This window comes from Terrapene carolina, unplaced genomic scaffold (genome assembly GCF_002925995.2).
Source record: "Terrapene carolina triunguis isolate 2854851 unplaced genomic scaffold, T_m_triunguis-2.0 Scaffold782, whole genome shotgun sequence".
In the NCBI taxonomy this organism is placed as follows: domain Eukaryota; kingdom Metazoa; phylum Chordata; order Testudines; family Emydidae; genus Terrapene; species Terrapene triunguis.
In genome coordinates, this window is record NW_020665133.1 from 803462 (window position 1) to 826408 (window position 22947).

At 49.0% G+C, this 22947-nt stretch overlaps 1 protein-coding gene across 1 annotated transcript in view; it reads right to left on the reverse strand.

The window, feature by feature from the left end:
* Positions 1–347: 347 nt before the first annotated feature.
* HORMAD2 (HORMA domain containing 2) overlaps positions 348–22947 on the reverse strand; it is a 48422-nt gene continuing 25822 nt past the window's right edge. The window contains exons 5-6 of the mRNA XM_029913662.1: positions 21799–21863; positions 348–894 (exon numbers count right to left, since the gene is read on the reverse strand). Of these exons, the coding sequence (XP_029769522.1) occupies positions 790–894; positions 21799–21863 (170 nt within the window). The 3' untranslated portion in view covers positions 348–789. The remainder of the gene's footprint in view (positions 895–21798; positions 21864–22947) is intronic.

The window sequence follows — 22947 nt, forward strand, 5'->3', positions numbered from 1 at the left end:
TTAAGCATTGACAATGCACTCAGGGCTGTACAAGATAAAAAATATAGATTCCTTACCCCAAAGAGCACAGAAACCACGTTCTATTGCTTTGGATCTTCTTACATTTGATTTGAATTGTAACCAAGGAGGCTTTTCATTATAGTAATGTTTTAAGTGTACTGTATTTCAAAATGGTTTACATCACACAACAGCCTAAGCCTCTTGGTATGAGGTGGGCTGATGCTTTAGAAATAAATTGATCATATAACTATAGCAACACTATTTGCAAAGTCAGAAGAAATTACTCAGTGGCATAAAATGTCTAGATAGTTTATTTCCACAGATAATAACAAACCAGAACTATTCTCCAGAAATGGCAGATTTGATGCAGTTAGGTACAAACACCGAACCATCTGACTTGTGCTGCTTGCAGACACTGGCAGCTTAGAGAGATCATCCTGAAATACTGCAACTGATGCTGGGGGCCACATTAGAGAGTGAGAGGGAACAGTCAGTGTGGGAATGAAACCCAGAGAAGCTGCCCAGGAGAGATCACTGGTCCTCAGCTTCAGAGCATCCAACAAGTATCTCTAATCTACAGTGCTGTGAGAGTAACTTTGCTTACTATCTCTATTCAATAAAAGGTTTAAAACCAGAAGAGAGATATACCGTATGTAAAAATAGAAATATGTACACTGTCTAGAGAGTTAAATATGAAGAGAAAAGATTAGACATTTCTAAAAGAATGCATAAGGTGTGTTATAATCCAAATCAGCACATTCTAAAATGTCCTATATGCCACAGCAGCTATCAGTTCCTGCCTGCTGGAAGCAGCTGCACTGGCTCACTGACCTTCCTCTTCTTCCTTGGCTTCATCTCCTCTTCCTGGCTAAATGCAAGGTCCAGGCTGTATGTCTGCAAGAACCACCAGAGAAGGTCATGCTCATAGCACAGACTGCCGGGTGGTTTCTAAGCAAAATATGAGACAAGAAAGCCAAACTTCAAAACCCACATCTTACTTCAGGGATCCTTTTGGTTTGGCTAGTTCAGCCTTGCTCTCTAGAAAGGAAATCAGGCAGGGAATCAAAACTAGGGTCCTGAACAATCTGGACTGGTCGCTTTGTTAAGGCAGGAGGCTCAGCCTCACAGAGCGGGAGCACATCTGGCAGCTACTAGGAGCAGCATCCATTCCTCACTGCTGAAAGAGAAATCTTTGGGGAGCTGATTAGTGTTTGGGGGGTAAAAAACTCTCGTCACCAAATTCATCTAGCCATTCAAACAAAGAGCAGAAGGATGGTGTTCTTTATGTCTGCATGTACTAAACAAAAGGCAGCTGGAAACTGGTTCTTGGCAGGAGACATAGGGTATGTCTACATTGCAATTAAACACCTGGCGGCTAGCCCGTGTCAGCTGACTCGGGCTCATGGGACTCAGGCTGCAGGGCTATTAAACTTCAGTGTAGACATTTAGGAGTACGGTGCCGATACCTAGATACCAAACATACTGGAATCAAAATACCATGGTGATTGGTGTAGACAGACAGACAGACCAAAAACTTCCTTACTCGTTTTCAGTTGCACTAAACACTTCAGTTGTACTTTTCAAAATAATGATCTCGCATTGCACTCAAAGCTGCTTATGTCATTGTCCCTTATTGCAGATGTAAAGTGCAATCTTTGGTAATCTAGCCCTTACTGCTAGGAACGGAAGGGATGCTCCCAATACAACACATATTCAAGGCCACTAGTTGGCATGATGTGGTCATTGCAGAATTTCTCAGTTATATCATCAAGACTTTCTATAGCCCATGTGGCTTTGGAATGGGGATTCGTAACATATAGGTATCTATGGTCTTTCAAACATGTGAAATACACAGATTACAGGTAGCATGAAAATAGTCCAAACTTTCCCCCATTCCATGATTCAATCTGTGTTTTTAACTTGTTTCTTTCCTCCTCTTCATTACCTACCAAAGCAGAGACACACTTGCTAACAACTTCCTTTCTTAATTCAAAAATGGAAAAAAACAGAACCACAAAGTGAGGCAGGCATGCTCTAGGCCAGCAAAACTCCCACTGAAATCAAAAGGAAGTTTTTGCATAAGAAAGGAGCAATGATAGGGTTGCCAAGTTTGGTTGGACGTATTCCTGGAGGTTTCATCAAATGACATAATCTTTAATTTCTGGAGACTCCAGGACAATCCTGGAGGGTTGGCAACCCTAAGCAATGAACAGATCTCTAGGTCAGAGCCCCCAAGCTGAGAATGGCTGCTCAAATGGGCACTTCAAGCAGGTATTTATGCTACACCCCATGGAATCGCTTTGTCCCATCTGCTTCCTTATCCCACACAAAGGGCGCACAGAGGGAAACTATCGGGTCAGTACATTCTCCCACTGGCCAGATGATGAATCAAAGGCCAGATTTCCAGTTAGCGGTGTAGGGAGACCTTCCTTCTGTGCTGCTCTCGCCATGGCAGGAATAGCAGTCAAATCACTGCTGACTGGTAGATCACAAGTATGTTGTATTCCCTTCAGCAGAACCACAAAGCATTCAGGGAAAGTCAAGTTACTTCACCCAACATTAACTCTCTGCAGATCTGCGCATCTTCTTGTGAGTCCTGAGGCAGAGCAAGTTGGTTAGTGAAACTCTTCCCTCTTCTCTGATCCCACCTAGATTTCCCACATGGCCTGGACTATTTTTAGGTGGAAGAAAATGGCCATGGAGAGGAGTGTCCATGGGAGAATCCCAATGACTCCATGCAGCTAATTTTATCTCTACAGAGTGGTATCTCTACTGGTAGTGCAGCTTTGTTCCCCTTCACAATAGATAGCACGAGCAGCATAAGGATCTGAGTATGGAACTATAAAGATCTTTGCAACACCCCTAAAGACAGACAAGTATTAACCCCACCCTTTGAAAAGTGGAAATTAAATCCTAGGGAGGAAAATAGAAAGGAGCATAAACTCTGGATAATGAAGTGTAAAAATACAATTAGGAAGGCCAAAAAAGAATTTGAAAAACAGTTAGCCAAAGACTCAAAAAGTAATAGCAAAAATTTTTTTAAATACATCAGAAGCAGGAAGCCTGCTAAACAACCAGTGGGGCCACTGGACGATCAAGATGCTAAAGGAGCACTCAAGAACAATAAGGCCATTGTGGAGAAACTAAATGAATTCTTTGCATTGGTCTTCATGGCTGAGGATGTGAGGGAGATTCCCAAACCTGAGCCTTTTTTTTAGGTGACAAATCTGAGGAACTGTCCCAGATTGAGGTGTCATTAGAGACGGTTTTGGAACAAACTGATAAATTAAACAGTAATAAGTCACCAAGACCAGACGGTATCACCCAAGAGTTCTGAAGGAACTCAAATGTGAACTTGCAGAACTACTAACTGTAGGCTGTAACCTATCATTTAAATCAGCTTCTGTACCAAATGACTGAAGGATAGCTAATGTGACGCCAATTTTTAAAAAGGGATTCAGAGGTGATCCCGGTAATTACAGGCCGGTAAGCCTGACTTCAGTAAAGGGCAAACTGATTGAAACTATAGTAAAGAACAAAACTGTCAGACACAGAGATGAACATAATTTGTTGGGGAAGAGTCATCATAGTTTTATTAAAGGGAAATCATTGCCTCACCAATCCGCTAGAATTCTTTGAGGGGGTCAACAAACATGTGGACAAGGGGGATCCAGTGGATATATTGTACTTAGATTTTCAGAAAGCCTTTGACAAGGTCCCTCACCAAAGGCTCTTAAGCAAAGTAAGCGGTCATGGGATAAGAGGAAAGGTGCTCTCATGGATTGGTAACTGGTTAAAAGATAGGAAGCAAAGGGTAGGAATAAATGGTCAGTTTTCAGAACGGAGAGAGGTACATAGTGGTGTCCCCTGGGGGTCTGTACTGGGACCAATTCCATTCAACATATTCATAAATGATCTGGAAAAAGGGGTAAACAGTGAGGTGACAAAATCTGCAGATGATACAAACCTACTCAAGATAGGTAAGTCCCAGGCAGACTGCGAAGAATTACAAAAGGATCTCTCAAAACTAGGTGACCGGGCAACAAAATGGCAGATGAAATTCAATGTTGATAAACGCAAAGTAATGCACATTGGAAAACATAATCCCAACTATACATATAAAATGATGGGGTATGAATTAGCTGTTATCACTCAAGAAAGAGATCTTGGAGTCATTGTGGATAGTTCTCTGAAAACATCCACTCAATGTGCAGCGTCAGTCAAAAAAGCGAACAGAATGTTGGGCATCATTAAGAAAGGGATAGATAATAGGACAGAAAATATCCTATTGCCTCTATATAAATCCATGGTACACCTACATCTTGAATACTGCGTGCAGATGTGGTAGCCCCATCTCACAAAAGATATATTGGAATTAGAAAAGGTTCAGAAAAAGGCAATGTTATTATTTGTATTACAGCAGCTCACAGAGGTCCCAAGCTTGGTCCCACTGTGCTAGGTTCTGTACAAACTGACGAGTGAGAGACTGTCCCTGCCCCCGCCCCCATAAACTTACAATAGAAATAGACAAGACAGAAAATAGGTGGAAAGGGAAAGTCTTGCCCAATTTCAGCAGCAGAGCTAGGACAGAACAGAGGTCTCTAGACTCTTAGTCCAGAGCCTTATCTACTAGATCACACCACCTCCTTGGATGTAAGCAAAGGCACTACTACAGGGGTCTGCAACCTTTCAGAAGTGGTGTGCCGAGTCTTCATTTATTCACTCTAATTTAAGGTTTCGCGTGCCGGTAATACATTTCAATGTTTTTAGAAGGTCTCTCTATAAGTCTATATTATATAACTAAACTATTGTTGTATGTAAAGTAAACAAGGTTTTTAAAATGTTTAAGAAGCTTCATTTAAAATTAAAATGCAGATCAGTTTAGTGCAGTGGTTCTTAACCTGGGGTGCACGCACCCCCTGGGGATGTGAGATGCCCTTTCTGGGGGTGCGAGACATACGAGATTTTTTTAGAAGGTAAATCATCGAAAAAACAAATTAAGCACAGGCACATAAGTACAACTACTTTGTATATTACAGTAATCGTTAAAACATGTATAATATTAATAAATACATAGGTTTGATGAAACAAACAACGTTTTTAAGTTTTCAAGTTTTTAATTGTAGTAATTTTTGATAAGGGCTCCAGAACGCTGGGACCATGCCAGGAGCAGAGCCCTGGGCTGGCTGCTGGTACCCCAGGCCAGCAGCGGGCTGAGCGGGGCCGGTGGCTGAGACCCCGGCTGGCAGCAGCGTGCCAGTAAAAATTGCCTCGTGTGCTGCCTTTGGCATGTGTGCAGCAGGTTGCCAACCCCTGCACTACTATGTACTGACCTGCAGAATACAATGCATTTCAGCACTGTACTGCGTGACAAGGTGCAATATTTCTTAGTGGAATTTTTTTGCATAGAACTGCAGCTAAAATATGAATCATGCCATTACTAACTTCAGGCATAAAATAGGGCAGCTAGATGAAGTCTGGGAAAAGGTATTATGTTAAAAATAGACCCAGATTAAAGCCCTCTTAAAGCCTGGGTGGGGGGGGAGGGTCTGGCAGCCAAGTAGCTGTGATCTGAACTACCATGCAGCGTCATCCCCAGCAACACACTGCAAAATGAGGGTCCAGTTCTCTTCTACACCATTTCCTATGAACAGGTAGCATTATGCCATCTTTGCCCCCCTCATAGTCTAGAGTAGTCACAGACCTGCCAAGCCCTCAGTATAAATTAAAGCAAACCTAGGGCTCCTCTAATTTATTTTCTGCTTCCCATAGTGGATTATGGAAAGGAGAAAATAGCTAGAGAACAGCAGCATCAGCCACACCCCCTCTTTTCCCTGGCCTGCCTGCATGGTAGGGGCTGAGAGTGGGGCTGGCGCAGAGCCACCCTGATGTTTTATGCCAGCAGGGAAGTCCCTTACCCCAGAGTCCCAAAGTGTTCAAATCCAGGGAAGTGACTTACAGTCATTCCCTGGTAAATTAAAGAGCATATCAATCGATGCTAAGGAGAATCATGCCCCATCACCTAAGCCTGGAGGACAGCATCTACAACACAGGTCCTGGAAGGTGTAAAACAGCAGAATGATCCTCAGGGATTTGTCATAACAGCAGATAATTTTCAAGAGGGAAAATAATCTCAAGAGTCTTTTAATTAAAGTGAGCTGGTCAAAGTGCTATACATTCTATGTAATCAGCTGCAACTTATCCTGACTCACTGGAGCTGGAGTGCTCAGCACTTCTGAAAATCAGGCCCAAGGCTGCCCAAAACCCAAGGAACCCCAAATCAATGGCCACTTTAATCTCTCTCGCTACCTCACCTCTACAACGGGGGTAATTCTTATCCGCCTCACAGACACGGATTAATCCTTGCTTACAAAGTGCAGCAAGAGCGCTGGCTGGAAGATGCTACAGAAGCAAAAAGTGGTAGTGCAAGGCTCAATTCTGATCTGATACCAGTTTACCCTGATGTGATTTCACTGACTTAGGTACTCCTGACATATACCAGCATGAGTGGAGAATCAAACTTAGTTTTTTAAACCTATTCACTCAGGGCAGAGGAGGCAGAATGAAAGCCTGTCATTGCAGCGTTCCTATGGAAACTTGCCATCCTCATGTCCCCAGTAAATTATGCCAAGACATCACTGTCTGCTAGTGACTCTTCTTTTTCCCCTTGCTCATTGTGGTGAAAAGACTATCATGAAACATGAGTTCCTCTTCCACAGGCTGGGAAGCTCGCAGACCTTATCTCTACCTTGAGGTTTCTCTTGTGCCTTTTAAGGGACTAAGGAACAGAATGTTCAAGTTTAAAAAAAGAAAAACAGGTTCAGAAGAAAAAAGTTCCAGATCCTCTCTACTCCCTCACCAAAGCCCCAATGGGTCTCCCAAAGGCACATAGGTCTGCATTAATAATAATACCTAGCTCTTATCTACCATTGTTGTTTGCAGTGGTGTTGTAGCCATGTTGGTCCCAAGATATGAGAGCCTAACAGAACTGATAAAGAGCTCTGTGTAGCTCTAAGCTAAAGCTTGTCTCTTTCTCCAGCAGAAGTTGGTCCAATAAAAGATATTACCTCACCCACCTTGTGTCTCTGGCTCTTACCTAGCATTTTTCATCTGTGGATCATTCGTATATCTGATTGCCATAAAGCTGGGCCCCAATCTTGCATGCTCCCCACTTAGAATCATAGAATATTAGGGTTGGAAGAGACCTCAGGAGGTCATCTAGTCCAATCCCCTGCTCAAAGCAGGACCAACACCAACTAAATCATCCTTGCTTTATCAAACTTCCATGCTGACCCACTGATGGACATGCTTCATGGCAACTACCCTACTCAGCCCACAGGGGATATCAAAGTTAATGCTGAATCAGTCATTCTTAACTTTTGAGGGTTCCTCCAGAGGGGGTTTGGGAGCCAGTGGCCAGCATGTATACCATGAACATCCTGTGGAGATAGTGCTGCTATGGAGGCTGACAGCCAGTGGCAGAGGCTCTGGGCATCCATGTGGATGTCCCTCTGGCAGATCTCAGGAGATCTGAGGGTATCAGATCTAAACCCCACCAGCTCTACTGGGAAGCAAACCTCACTTCCCATTGTGCAGATCACTAGGACACTATTTCTTGCACCCTAGACAGGAATAACTAAGGTTAAGATTCTGTCATGGGTATTTTAGTAGAAGTCAGGGTCAGGTCACGCGCAATAAACAAGAATTCACAGAAGCCTGCAACCTGTCCCTGACTTTTACTAAAAATACCATGGCGAGTGGGGAGACAAATAGAGCACTGCCAGGGACTTGCAGCTGCTCCAGCCCTACCCCTGCTCCTGCAGTAGGAGCTGACCCAACCCTGGCTGCTAGTCTGGCAGGCCACCAGCCACTGTTCTGGTGGCCCTGGGGGCTGCTGCTCCTGCTCCAGCAGCACTGGGGCTGGCTGCCAGCAGTGGCTCTAGCTCATCCACTGCTCCTGCAGCAGGGGCTGACGGCCACTGTTCCATTCCCAGTGTGCTGACTCAACCCCAGCCACTGCTTCAGCTCTGCCCCAGAAGTCATGGAGGTCCCAGAAAGTCACACAATCCGTGACCTCCATGAAAGAATCCTATCCTTAGGAATAACTCATGCAGAGAATGAATGGCCCTATCCAAGACACAGCTAAGAATCTGATGAGAACCAAGAGAAGCAGCCAGGAATTTCCTGACCTCACAGTGCTGTCTTGTTCCTCCCAGAATGGCCTAACAGGAAGGGAAGAGGCAAACTCAGCTCTGAATTTCTCTTTGCACTGATTGGGTGCACGCAATCCCAGCTGAATTGGAAGAGAGATGTTCTGGGAAATTCTCATCAGATACAGCATTGTGTTGATAAGAGGACTAGAGATAAGCTTTTTTTGCAAATGTTTAAGATAATGACGTTACTACAAAACAACAGAGTCCTGGGGCACCTTTAAGACTAACAGAAGTATTGGAGCATAAGCTTTCATGGGTGAATACCCACTTCGTCAGACGCAGGGTATTCACCCACGAAAGTGAGTATTCACCCACGAAAGCTTATGCTCCAATACATCTGTTAGTCTTAACGGTGCCACAGGACTCTGTTGCTTTTTACACATCCAGACTAACATGGCTACCCCTCTGATACTTGACTACAAAAAAAAAAAAAAAATGTTCTTCCATCACTCAGCTGAGATGCTGCAGCAGGAAATTTTCACCTTGCAATGGCTTTCTTTCCCCGGCTCTTTAAAAACTGTTTTCGGTGGGAAGATCATAGGACAGACATCAAGGACAACATTATACAAGCCCCATCTGTATTAGTGGGACCCACCACAATCTGCCTTCATGGATATGACTAAGATCACAGCCTTACTCACTAACAGGATGCTGTCATTCTGTCCGATGGACACTGATGCTCCTTGTTATACTGTCCCATCAATGAAAGGCTGCATTCCCACTGGCTTCAATAAGGGGTCAGTCCCTCAGGCAATCAGAAACAAGTGAATTTGAAATTAAAAGTTGAATAGTTTTCAAATTGCAAAGGCACCGTGCAATTTTTAAATTAACCTATTTTTGGTTGCCCAAGTTTGTATTTGATTTGTTACTCCCCTTTTAACTGATAGCATGGGCTTCCCAGAAACAGCAGCAACCACTGCCTGTTGGAAAACTGAAAGATTTCTTAAGACTAGGTGGCAGAATTAAACGTTTAAAAAAATTAGGCCTTCACTCTGTTTGCTAAAACTCCTCAGGTCACTAGGAACCACTCTGAGGCCTCAAGGCACAGCTTGCCGTATGAGAGAAAAACATGTGGATATGTACACAAGGCAACCTTGTACTCATCTTTTAATGAGATCTCAGTCCAAGTGGTAAGTGTATATTTGGTTGGATGCCTCTGATCTATCCTGCAAAAAGTTTGCTAGGGCCTTGATGCTTGGATGAAGCAAACAAGATCAGGGCCTCATTGTGGTAGGCACTGTACAAATATATTGTAAGAGACAGTCTCTGCCTCACAGAGCTTACAATATAAATAAACAAGACAGAAAAAGCATTGAATGGGAAACAGTGGCACAGAGAGCTGACGCGACGTGCCCAGGTCACACGGCAGGCCTGGAACAGCACCCAGGCCTTGAGTCCCTGTCCAGTGCCCTAACTGTTAGGACAGTGGTTTTCAAAGGATGGGGTGGGCCTCCAAAGGGAATGTGTCAAAGGAGATGCCAGCTGTGTGCCTTTTTTCCCCCTCTTTCTTAAGAGCTCCGGCTGTGAGCCCCAGGTGGCTGGGGCTTGTGCAGAAGGACCATGCACACCAGGAAGGTGCGGATAAAGGGGACAGCTGGAGCCCTGCCATCCAGGCTTGGGCTTTCCTCCCCTTCCCTCAATCCCTCACTGGGAGGCGGGGGTGCTCCAGCTTCCCTGGGTTGGCAGCAGCAGTGCAGAAATAAGGGTGGCAATGGGGCACTAAGTCTGCTGTGAAAAGTGATACTGACAAATATCACCTTTCACATTGCCACTCTTACTTCTGTGCTGCTGCTAGCACATGCTGCCTTCAGAGCTGGGTGCCCAGCCAGCAGCTGCCGTTCCACTCTGCCTTCAGAGCTGGGGGTTGGTGGTATGTGTCCTTTTGGAGGTTGGGGGGGTAAATGACTATAGACACAAAGAAGGGGGCCCCAATCAAATATTTTGAGAACCACTGAGTTAGGGTATACCTACACTTCAATAAAAGACCTGCAGACCAGCTGTGGCTGGCCTGGGTCAGCTGACTCGAGCTTGCGGGGTTCAGGCTGCAGGGCTATAAAATTGCAGTATAGATATTCAGGCTCAGGCTGGAAGCTCTGAGACCCTCCCTGTTCATGGGGTCTCAGAACCCAGGCTCCAGCCCAAGCCTGAATATCTACATTGCTATTTTTAGCCCCAGGGCCCAAGCCCTGTGAGACTCAGTACCACATGTTTTTTTACTGCAACAGAAACATACCCTAACGGCCTGATCTGCTGAAATCCTCTTAAAAGCTGTTGGAATTGAAAGTACCAAGCATTTTTCAGGATGGAACATTCAGTCTCCACAAAAGACACAAACAATCAAACAGAGCCTTGCACTTTCTGAACTTCCATTCAAGAAAGATTAGGTGTTAAACATTTAATATCAAACACACAAATGTTTGTCGTGATATCTTTATCTTCCTGCCTCAAGATACTGCCACCAATATGCTTTATGGATCAAAAACTTCAAAGAAACACCAGCACAGAGAGCAGTCTACAACACACCTTAAATTAACTGCAAGATCCCATTTCCATTAGCAAGTATCCATATATGAAAACACTAGATAGAAACCCTATATTTTACCCCACTCAAAGGTTGGTACCTACTAGAACAGCAGTGGAGAGGAGCATGATATCAAAATATAGAATTGTGGACTAGATCCTCAGCTGATGTAAATCAGCATAGCTCTATTAAAGTCAATGGAACTAGGCTAACATACACCAGGTGAGGATATTGTCCCATTTGTCAAACGCTGGAGGATTAAGTAGGAAGAGAAGTTTTGGTTGGAAGCAGCAAGTTCTGTTTAAATCCAAGCCTGTTCAATCATTGAAAAATATAGAAGTAGTATGAAAAGTAAATGAAGGGGCTTCTGCTTTAGATTCAATAGGTGTAAAAGTCCTTCTGTAAGCCCATCCCTAAGGCCTTTATAAAAAAAAAAAGTGTATTTATAGTCAGAAAAGTCCATCTTTTTGCTCTGTGTTTTGTGACAGACCCAGACCAGTGGGATACAGGAGTCTGGTCCTATTGGGATCCAGGAAGTGGGCGGGCAAAGCCCGCCCACTGCTATAGGATCCCCCCCAGCCTAATGGGGGGTCCACAGGACCTGGAGACCAAAAAATTACGGGGGACAACTAATAAAAGAACAGGGACAGGAGTGAGGTCAAAGGGTCAAACGAAGGGAACCAGACAGGGACACCGAGCAGAGAACCCCGGACAGCACCCACTGCTCCTCGAAGGCGTCAAGGGAACCAGTGGACGCCGCCCAGAGGAACTCTGCCCAGATACGTGAAAGAACGGAGGACCTGAAATAGGCCCCACAGTCACAGGAGACTCCATTGGCCAACCTCACTCTGGTTTTATAGATGGCCAGTTTTGCTAGGGCCAGGAGGAGGTTGACCAGGAGGTCCTGCGACTTTGTGGGGCGACGGATTGGGAGTGCATAAATAAAAAGGTGAGGAGAAAAGTGCAACCAAAATCTTAACATAATATCCGTGAGAAGCCGGAATAGGGGCTGCAGCCTGGCGCACTCCAGGTAAACATGCGCCAGGGTCTCCCTCACGCCGCAAAAGGGGCAGGTGTCTGGGATGGGGTAAACCACGCCAAGTACAAGCCCGTGCTCACGGCTCCGTGAAGGAGCCACCAACTGATGTCCCCGGTGGGCTTCGGGATCAGAGTAGAATAAAGCCTGGCCCACCGGGGCTCCTCACCCTCCAGAGGTGGCAGAAGGTCCAGCCACTTCGTATCGGGGCGGGACGCGAGGGTGAGGACATGAAGAACATGGAGCACGAGCGTGTATAGATGTTTCCTTGGCGCGGTCCGGAACAGAACTGGCTGTAGATCGTGCAGCCGGCTCATGGCGAATGGACGGGGAGGGCGCTGGTTGGGTCCACGGGGCAGGAGCCCAATGAAAAAATCTGGAGGGCTCGGAGTGGAGGGTGGGCGGGGCGTGCCCTCTCGCAGAACCCGGTCGAGACAGTCCCGAGCAGCGGGCGGCAAAGCGGCCCTCACCTCCTGAAGTACACGCCGGGGAGTACGAGGTCTGGAGAGCCCCATGCGCTGAACGAGCGTCAGGGGATCCAGCCAGTCTCCCTGGTCGTAGTCCAGGAGGTCTCCGACTTTGGTGACTTCTGCCAGGAACAACCTCTGGCGCACCATGGGGGACTCCGCCACCTGCACACGAAGCTGGGGGTTGTGTAGCAGGGGCTCTGCGAGGAGCTCTGCCCCCATAGACCTGGTCACTGAAAACAGTTTCCAGGTCCGGAGGAGGTCTTGGTAGAAGACCGGCAGCCCAGAGAGGCCTCACGGAAGACCTCTCAGATGGAGACAAAGGAGCTGCCGGTCATATCGGAGCCCTCGGAAGCGGCGCAGGAAGGCGTGCGCCAATACGCTCCACGCCGGACTACCTGCACCATAAAGGAGCCTCTGCAGGGCCTGGAGGCGGAAGACGTGGACCTGAGCGTGCAGACACTTCAGGCCCTGCCCTCCCTCCTCCAGGGGTAGATGGAGAACCCCCGCAGAGACCCAGTGCAGTCCTGACCAAAAGAACTCCAGAATCGACGTCCGGAGGTTGGCCAGGAAACCCGGGGCCGGGACCAGGGTGTTGGGCCGGTACCAGAGCATGGACAGGACTAGTTGATTGAGCACCAGTGCTCTCCCTCAAAGGGAGAGACACCGGAGCAGTCCTGTCCATTTCCGGAGCCGCTCCGACACCCTGCCCTCTAAACCTAGCCAGTTCTCCGGCGGAGATGGATGCGTGGCAGAAAGGTAAACGCCAAGATAGAGCAGCGGACCCGCGCTCCAAACGGCCTGAAGCGCGGGTGGGAGGGAACTCGCCTGCCATCCGTCCCCTACCACCAGGCCAGAGCTCTTGACCCAGTTGACCCGGGCGGAGGAGGCCGCCGAGTAGATGGTCTGGCAAGCCTCCACCTGCACCAAGTCGCCCGGGTCCTGGACCATGAGGAGCACGTCGTCGGCGTATGCCAACAGGACCAGCCGCAGCTCCGGCTCCCGCAGCACCAACCCCGTCAACCTCCTACGGAGGAGACAGAGGAAGGGCTCGATCGCCAGAGCATACAGCTGGCCTGAGAGGGGGCACCCTTGACGTACTCCTCGCCCAAAGCTGACCGGTTTGGTCAGGGTCCAGTTAAGCCTGACCAAACACTCTGCGGAGGCGTACAGCACCTGGAGAAAACCCACAAACTGGGGCCCGAAGCCAAACGCTCGCAGAGTGCCCAGGAGATACCCGTGGTCCACCCTGTCGAACGCCTTCTCCTGATCCAGGGACAGGAGGGCGAACGACAGACCATCCCTACACCCGAGTTCCAAGAGGTCCTGGACCAGATACAAGTTGTCGAAGATGGTGCGGCCCGGGACGGTGTAGGTCTGGTCTGGGTGGATCACGTCCGCCAGCATGGACCCTAGCCGCAGCGAGATGGCCTTCGCTACGACTTTATAGTCCGTGCTGAGGAGCGAGATGGGACGCCAATTCCGTAAATCGCGGAGGTCCCCCTTCTTCGGCAATAAGGCGAGCACGGCTCGCCTGCACGAAAGAGGGAGGACCCCGCCCTGCAAGGACTCAGCCCAGACGGTGACAAGGTCCGGGCCGAAGATGTCCCAAAACACGTGGTAGAACTCCACGGTCAGCCCGTCCATGCCTGGAGATTTATTTGTGGGCATGCGGCGGAGGGCTTCCGAGAACTCAGCCAGAGTGAGAGGCAGCTCCAGCCGGTCTCGGTCGCCCGCGCTGACCGTCGGGAGTTCATCCCAGAGCATTCTGCAAGCGTTAGGATCGGTCGGATCCGGGGAGAAAAGGCTTGCGTAGCAGGCCCTGGCCCTCCCGCACACCTCCGCCGGATCCGTGAGGGCGGGTGCTGTCCTCTGCTAGAAGGCAGGTGATGTGCTTCTTGGCCCCCCCTCTTTTTCTCCAAGGCGTAGAAGTGGGAGCCGCGATCCATCTCCCGAAGGAGGCGGATGCGGGATCGAACAAAGGCACCTCGGGCCCGATGGTCCTCGAGGGTCCAGAGCTCCTCCTGCTTCGCCCAGCACACTCCGCAGAGGGATGGATCACCGGGGCTGGCGGCCAGACGCCTCTCCAGCTCTAAGACCTCCCGTTCCAACTGCCCTATCGCCGCATCCTTCCCTCGGCTGGCGCCCCGGATGTAGTCACGGCAGAAGAGCCGGGCGCGCGCACCTTCCCCAGGTCCCACCACCGCCGCACCAAAGGAAAGGCCAGCCAGAACTCCCGGAAGGACACCACGAAGCCCACATCCTCCAACAAGCTATTATTAAAGTGCCAATAGGCCGGCCCCGGCCTCTCCGTGTAGAGAAGGCTGTCACGGTAGCTAGATGGTGATCTGAAAAAGGGGCCAGCCGGACGCTGTAGGAGTGGGCCCGTGAAAGATGGAAGCGTGACAAATAGATGTGGTCCAACCGGGAGTGGCGCGACCGATGGACCTCCACCCAGACAAAAGTGAACGTCGAAACGTCATCCGGGTGGTGGTCGCACCAGACGTCCACCAGGGAGTGATGTTCGGACGTCCTCCGGGAGATCGTTGCGGCGGCCGGGTGCTGCTCGGTCCCTGAGCGGTCCCATTCCTCGAGGGTGGCATTAAAGTCCCCGCCCAGGACCAGGCAGGTGGACGCCTGCTGATAAAAATGCAACCTCTCCGGGCCCGATGTCGGGGCATAAACATTGACGAGATTGACCACAAGCCCCTCCATGCGGATCCGGAGGTGCAGCAGGTGGCCCGGCACAGCCTCGGTAACCCCCAGCACCTCGGGCCGTAGGTCGGGGGAGAACAGGGTCGCCACTGCAGCTGTACGAACTGTGAGGTGGCTAAAATAGACCCTGTCCCCCCACTCCAGCCGCCAGCTAGCTTCAGCGGCCAGATCTGTATGGGTCTCCTGCAGGAAGATCACAGAGTACCCCCCCTCCCGAAGGAAGGAGAGCACCTGGCTCCTGCGGAGACCCATCCTACAGCCCCGGGTGTTTAATGTTGCGAAGATGATCAGTGCCATAAGGAGGGCTGGGGGGGATCCTCGCCGGCAGAGACGCCCACGGCCTCCGTTGGGCCGCGCAACAATCCGTGACCTACCTCGTGGGCAATTAAGGAGTCACGGAAGAGGCAGACCCGTTGGTAAGCCACGGCGGCCTGCCTCCCGGTCCTCTTACCCTCCCCCATGAGGGCCCTCGCAGCCCGAAGGATCTGATGGAAATCCCCCCCATTGCTGGAGTGCAAGCTGTACCTTGTTGCGGGAGCCACGGACGTCCTCAAGAAACTCCCGTAGCTCCTCTCTCAGAGTATGGGGGGGTGGGGTTACCGATCTATGGCTTTCCCCCAGTGGGGCCACTGTCACAGCCCCGAGCGGGAGCGTTGGTGGGCCGAAAAGGAGGAGGGGTGGCTTTGGGCGCCGGGCAGCCAGGGGCGCCGGCGATGACAGGGCCGGCACCCTGCCGGGGCTCGGGGGTCCCGGATGCGCCTCCATGCCGGGCCAAGGGGCAGTCCCTCCGGACATGTCCCATCGCCCGGCAGAGGTAGCACCGGGCCTCCCCCGTCGAATAATGCACCCGGTAGCGGGCCCCCTGGTAGGGGACCAAGGACCCCTCGAGCGCCTCACAGTCACGCGCCGCCGGCAGCAGTTGTAACTGTACCTGCCGGTGGAATGAGAGGACATGACGGAGGGCAGGGTCTTTGCAGCCCAATGGGAGAGGGCTGACCATAGAGATCGGCCTCCCCAGGGTAGAGAGGGCGGGTAACAGGGCGGCATTAGGAGGGAAGGGAGGGACGGACAGAGGTCAGGACCAGTCGGGCGCCCAGATCTTCTAGCGGCTCCAGGGGGACGAACACACCTCCCACCACCAGGCCCTCCTCCACCGCCTCCTGGGCGGCGGCCTCCGATGCTAGGAAGAAGACGACCTTTCCGTACATCTTGGAGGCCGCCACAATGGCCGTGGGCCCCACCACCCTCGCCAATGCCTGCACGTAGGTCTCCACATGGGGCGAGGCGGGTACCAGGAGGCAACGGACGCCGTGCTTCCTGGTCAAGGTGGGGAAGGGGCCCTAGCCACTATAGATGGTAGCAGAGGCGGTGGTCGGTTGAGATGATGATGCAGCGGCAGGCGGGGGGGGCCGCCGCCACCTGGGCATATGCCCTGGGGGCCAGGGGAGGGACACCTACAGAGCCGTTGGAGGGAACAGTGGGGAGGGACGCCGCAGCCGGTGGTGGGGCCGCGGCAGTGGGGGCAGCCCCCGCCATGGAGGGCCTGGCCTTTTTGGTGGGGCCTTTACCTTTCTTTGTGCCCTGGCCCTTCCTGCTGGCTAGGGGGGCTCCCCCAGAGTCGGAGTGGGCAAGGGACATGGCAGCAGCGGAGGTCACCTCATTACCCGCCACTGCCAGCGCTCCAGCAGGGGCATTAGCAGGTGGCACGGCAGCGGCGGTTGAGGTAGAGGCTAGGGGGGGCGATGGTGGGGTGGGTGGAGGAGGGGCAGCAGGGTCTGCCCAAGGGGTCCCATTCGCCTCGTCCCCTGCCATAATGAGGACGGGGGCAGAACAAACACCGGAGGGGGCAGGGAGAGGGGAAGCAGGTCGACCACTCCTCCCCGCTAGGCTGCAGGCAGGGGAGGAGGGCGCCAAAAAGGGGTGGGCTGGATGGGAGCGGGACTATCAAGGGCTAGGGGTCAGTCACCGACTCAGGGAGGGTTTCTGGCTCCTCTAGTTGCACCAAAGGGGGAATATAACAGCATTGGGGGGTGCAGTGAGATAGGGTCAAACTAAAACAGGGAGGGGACATGGGCGCACAAGGGGAGGGGCTAATCAGGGCAAGGGGACCGCAGGGGAAGGGGAACAATCAGGCTGGGAGGGGGGCAGAGGAACCACGGGGCTAGCTTCAGAGGCTGGGGCGGGTCAAACAGACAAAGGCTGCAGAGGGAAAGGGCGGGGCAGGCAAACAAACTAGAGCTAGCAAGGGGCAAGGGAAAGGGGAAAAAAGACTGCAAGGGGCAAATGGGTAGGCAGCAGGGGCAAAGCTGGGGGCTTGCTGCAGGGGGGGGCACGTGCACTTGTAACAAAAAGAAAAAAAGTCTTTTTTAGGTTGGCTGCTGCTTCAGGCCCAATGGTGGCAACAGGGCATGGCAAGCCTAGGTGAGCAGCTGAGTCCCAGAGGCAGGAGCTCGAGGCAGATGGTGAGTAGCCAATGGGGGTGGTGGAGGGGACAATGATGATGGTGGTGGTGGGGGTCGGGGGGACACAGATGGACCAGGGGGCAGGCTCCACGCCACACCTCCTGTGTCCCCACAAACACAGTCTAGACCCCCACCATAAGAGCACAGTTCAAAAGTTACTCAGTCTGTGAGAATCCCCTCCACAGTGGTCTGTAGAATTCCCACGCGCTCCCCACTGGCAGATGGTCCTCTTCTTCTCCTCGGGGCTCCAGCAGCTCCCCAGCAGCAAACACAGCAGCTCCAGGCGGCAGTCTTGTGGCCAGCAGGAAGGACCCCTCTCAGGTGGAGGTGGTGGTGGTGTCCACAGCAACAGGAGCAATGGCTGGGGTCCCTCCCTCCCTCCCTCGGGAGTGGGCCAGTAGGCCCCCCCCAAGGGGCTGTAACTGGAGCAGCAGCAATCAAAGGTGGGGGGTGGGGGTCTAGCAGCTAGCCAGCAAGTAGCAGAGAAGGGGAGGGGGGGTCTGGCCCAGCCAGGGGAGTAGCTGGAGCAGCTGCAGTTGTAGGGAGAGCCCAGGGCCTAGTAGCAGGAGGAGCAGCCCCCTACCTACCTTCCTCCAGGCCAGAGGGCTACAGGAGAGTGATCTATAGGAGAGATCTATTAGCCTCAGATTAAGTAGGTTTTCTGTTCCCTGAGTGACCAGAGCAGGTGCTGCACTAGAGTAATCAGGAACCTGCTAGAAACAGTTAAGGCAGGCAGGCTAATTAGGACACCTGGAGCCAATTAATCAGAAGCTGCTAGAATCAATTAAGGCAGGCTAATCAGGGCATCTGGGTTTTAAAAAGGAGCTCACTTCAGTTTGTGGTGTGAGTGTGGGAGCTGGGAGCAAGAGGTGCAAGGAGCTGAGAGGGTGTGCTGCTGGAGAACTGAGGAGCACAAGCGTTATCAGACACCAGGAGGAAGGTCCTGTGGTGAGAATAAGGAAGGTGTTTAGAGGAGGCTATGGGGAAATAGCCCAGGGAGTTGTAGCTGTCATGCAGCTGTTACAGGAGGCACTATAGACAGCTGCAGTCCACAGGGCCCTGGGCTGGAACCCGGAGTAGAGGGCGGGCCTGGGTTCCCCCCAAACCTCCCAATTGACCTGGACTGTGGGTTCTTCCAGAGGGGAAGGTCTCTGGGCTGTTCCCCAACCCACATGGTGAATCTCTGAGGCAAGAAAATCCACCAATAAGCGCAGTACCCACCAAGATAGAGGAGGAACTTCGTCACAGTTTGTACAGCACCTAGTAAAATGGGGTCCTGGTCAACAACTGGGGCTCCTAGACATTATGGTAATGCAAATAATAAATAAAACAACAATAACTAACAATGACCTTTTCCTCTTCAACAGATCTGCACCCTGTATGTCTCCCCCAAGTCACATCTGCTGACCTTATGGACAAAAATAAGACTTTAATACTTTCTAATCCTGCTTTCCCTGCACAGCTTTGGGAGAGGGAGCTGGAGTCCATCCCTACTTGAAGCTCATCTACAGATCAATGAACTCAGCTTTCAGTATTTCTCACTTGCTTTTTATGAGCCCAATTTAAGCCTTAATAGGGTAGCTCAATTACACATTGGTACTTGTATTTGAATGTCCATTTTTCAATTGCACAAGCTTTTGACTTGATGATGATGCACAAGACAGACAGAATGAAGCAGCTTGACTCAGATCCCAGGGTGAGTTTGTAGGACTGGCAGTTAAAAAAATACCAGAACTCTGACCAAGATTTTTAAAAGCAACTGGTGATTTTGGGAACCTCTATTTTTGGGTGCTCAATTTGTGATTATTTTAAAGAGGCTTGGTCTAAGGGTGGGTGCTCAGCACTTTTTGAATACCTAGTCCTTACAAGATGTCTCAAGTTGGAAACCCAAATATTGAGGTTTCTAGAGTCATGTCAGTCACTTTTGAAAATCTTGGTCTCAACTTTTAACTTGTAAAATTTGATCCACAGTCAGTGAGGGAAATCAGGAACCCTAGAATGCCATGTTTACGGACACATTTATGGGCCTGGTTTATACTAAAGCCCCATCTACACCATTCTGCCAGTGTCCTTAAAGTAGGTGTACATTACATTTATAGGCCTCTTTGCATTCTCAGAGCAGTTTAAAGGGGTATTAATGTAAATGAGAATCAGGTCATCTGAGTATAACCACAATAAAGACCTCAGGATTTCTTCTACAAGAACTCATCTGAAAACAATTACCTGATTATAAAAAAAAAAAAAAAAAAAAAAAATCGGTAATAAGAGACTACTAATTCTATGAAGCTGTCTACAAAACAGGATGCCTTCATTCACTCACCAATCATTGTCTGATAAAATGATTGCTTCTGCTCATATCACCTACACTTGACCACATCTGGCAATACTTAATCCACAAATTTCACTTAATACTCTGGCTTCCTGTTTCAAGTGGAATCTATACTGGTCATTTGGTTTGCCTCCTTTCTACTCACAAATTAAGAAAGTCCCTTTGGTATGGAAAATAAGATTAATTCAAATTAGCAATGGCTTTATCAGGATGATCTGCTTCTTCTGACTAATGACCTGATTTCATTTTCCCTGAAATTGACCTAAAAACAAAAAATCAGCCAACTTTTAATCTTCCATGATGAATTTTTTGTTAGTAAAAATGGTACTAAAGAGTCAATAAAGTGAAGAAACCCTTGTCAAGCAGATCAGTGCAGTGCAGATGGATTTGAGGGGTGAATATTCTTTAGAGGTGTTCAATGGGTAGAGCGACTCCTCTGTTTTTTTTCAATCACCAACGTTGTGGTTCCGAGCACCACCTTCACAATTCCTCGCCAACACCATTGCGTGCCGACTGAAGTTTATCACACTGCATGAGGTATGTGTCTGATGCTATGAACAGAACATGATGTCCCACGAAGGATGTCAGAGCATGATTCAGTGGGACAAAATGAGTTACCAAAAAAAAAAGGCTCCTGTTTTCACACTGATGATGGAATAAACAACAATCAGAAGGAAACTGGAGGCTGTACTTCAGAGAAAGATGTGGTTAAAGTTTGATAAAGATCAATCTGGGCACAGATCTTCATCTTTGAGAGACAAACTGATGGCAAATGTTTCAGGCAGGGATAGTTTAGCTGCTGAAAGGCAAAGCTCACTTGGTAGCACATTCTTATCTCTGAGTTAGAGAGTCATGGGTTCAAATTCCCACAACAGTGTTTAGACTCCTATCCAATGCTGACACCACAGTGAAGTACTAGGGGGTAGCTAGAGGTGCCACCCTTTGAATGATATGTTAAGCTGAGGTCTCCACTTGCTGTGTGGGTGAAAGATAGACATCCCATGGTCTATTATCATGCGAATATGCTCGTGGAGCACTTCTTTCATCACTCAAACTAACTCACTGTGTAAGGGCTTAGTCCTGCACCATTCAAGTCAATGGGAGTTTTTCCATTGACTTTAATGGGGGCAGGATCAAGCCCTAAGTTGTTTGGAGACTGATTGGTAAACTAGTGCCAGCCACTGAACAATCGTGTTCGTCCCATGGTATCTGAGGCATTGCACAGGAAAATACTAGTTTCTTAGACATTCTGGTGAGTGAATATTGATTTTTCAATGGAGACCAGTGCACAGATCCCCAAGTATGAAATGTGATGTATAAAATCAAATTCTAGGCTCCTGGTCAATGTTCAAATAAATGGGCTTTGTAAAGAAGTTTTCTGCAGTGCTTTGACAAACCTGTTACCTAAAGACAAAGAACCAACAGAGCCTGTGGTCCATGCACTTCCTCTTGGGGTGGGGATGGGAGATCCAATTTTGGCCAGTAGATCTAAATAATCCCCAAACACCACTTGTGGGGTTGCATACATTCATTGAGGAATACTGCTCCACGATGCCCAGAGGGAATGAAGCCAGGTTAGGTCAATGACCCATCCAGTCTGGTATCGTTTCACCACAATGGCCAATACTGGATACTCCAGAGAAATGTGCAAAAACTCTTGTAGAAGACAGTTATGGAATAAACTGCCAATACGAAGTTTCTTTCATTGTTGTATGCAGTCATGTCTTTCCCAGACCTGAAGAAGAGCGCTGTATAGCTCGAACACTTGTCTCTTTCACTAACAGAAATTTGTCCAATAAAAGATGTTACCTTACTCACCTTGTCTTTGTAAACCCCATCAGTCAGGGTTTATGCCCTGGGCCATGAGTTTATATCCTTTACAAACTTCTATCCTATTTAATAAAATTGTTGATATTCTTAATCATATTTATGTTTCATTCTTTTTTTTAAAAAATCCTAGTAAGCTCCTAGACAAAATAAAAGGACATGGCAGTGAATTCCAGTTCTCTGGGAGTTTCTTAGTGCGAACCACAAGCAAGCCACAGTGATGCTCACCTGCTGAGAAGCCTTAGTGCAGGGTACTCTGTCTGTCCCCTTCACTCCCATGAGTTCTTTTTTACCTAAAATGTAAACATTATAATATCAGCTGTGGCCGTGGCTACACTCAAAACTTCTAAGCTGCCGCGGGAGCGCTCCCGCGCTTTGCAGTGCGAGTGTGGTCGCGTGCCAGCGCGCTGCAGGTACTCCACCTCCACGAGGGGATTAGCTTATAGCGCTGGGGCACTGTTTACAATGGCGCTTTACAGCGCTGTAACTTGCTGCGCTCAGGGGGGTGTTTTTTTCACACCCCAAGCGAGAAAGTTGCAGCGCTGTAAAGCGCCAGTGTAGCCAAGCCCTAAGTCTACCTTAAAGACAGCATCCAGCAGCGTGACTGGATTTGATAGATCAAAATCTCATGGTGGCTTTGAAGTTGCACTTTGTTTTCAGACAGTGCTGACATTTCATTCTCAGAAACAAACACTCTGTGGTATATTTTCATCTCAATGTGCAGCAAATTACTTACAGAAATTTATCCAGAAATTTATACTAAAACTCAATATTTTTAATTGACTAAAATACTATTTACTGAATTGCCCACTAAGTGGTGTCATTTCACAAGCTATATTTGAGAGCTTGGAAAGTTATGTATAAATTTACAAAAAGAACAGGAGTACTTGTGGCACCTTAAAGACTAACAATTTTATTTGAGCATAAGCTTTCGTGCTCAAATAAATGTTTTAGTCTCTAAGGTGCCACAAGTATTCCTGTTCTTTTTGCGGATACAGACTAACACGGCTGCTACTCTGAAACCTATAAATTTACAGTATCAGAAGTTGGATTATGAGAGAGACAATGTGGTGAATATTCACATTTGTTCAGTTTTAACATACAGGTGGGATTTGTAATGTCTGACTGTAGATATCCAGAGGACAATAGGATTGTTATAAAAGTAGATAATACAATTCAATATTGATGAAATATCTATTTTCTATGTATTAGAACAATTTACTGAGATGCAGAAGTGGAGGACAAAGTGATAAGAATTGCATTTACTGTTAACATTTTACAAACTAAACGTACACATCAAGGCCCACTGTTATCCTCTTAATGAATCCAACCCAATTTGCTTTTTAAGAGCAGTTTAGACAACCCCAGTCAAGCAGG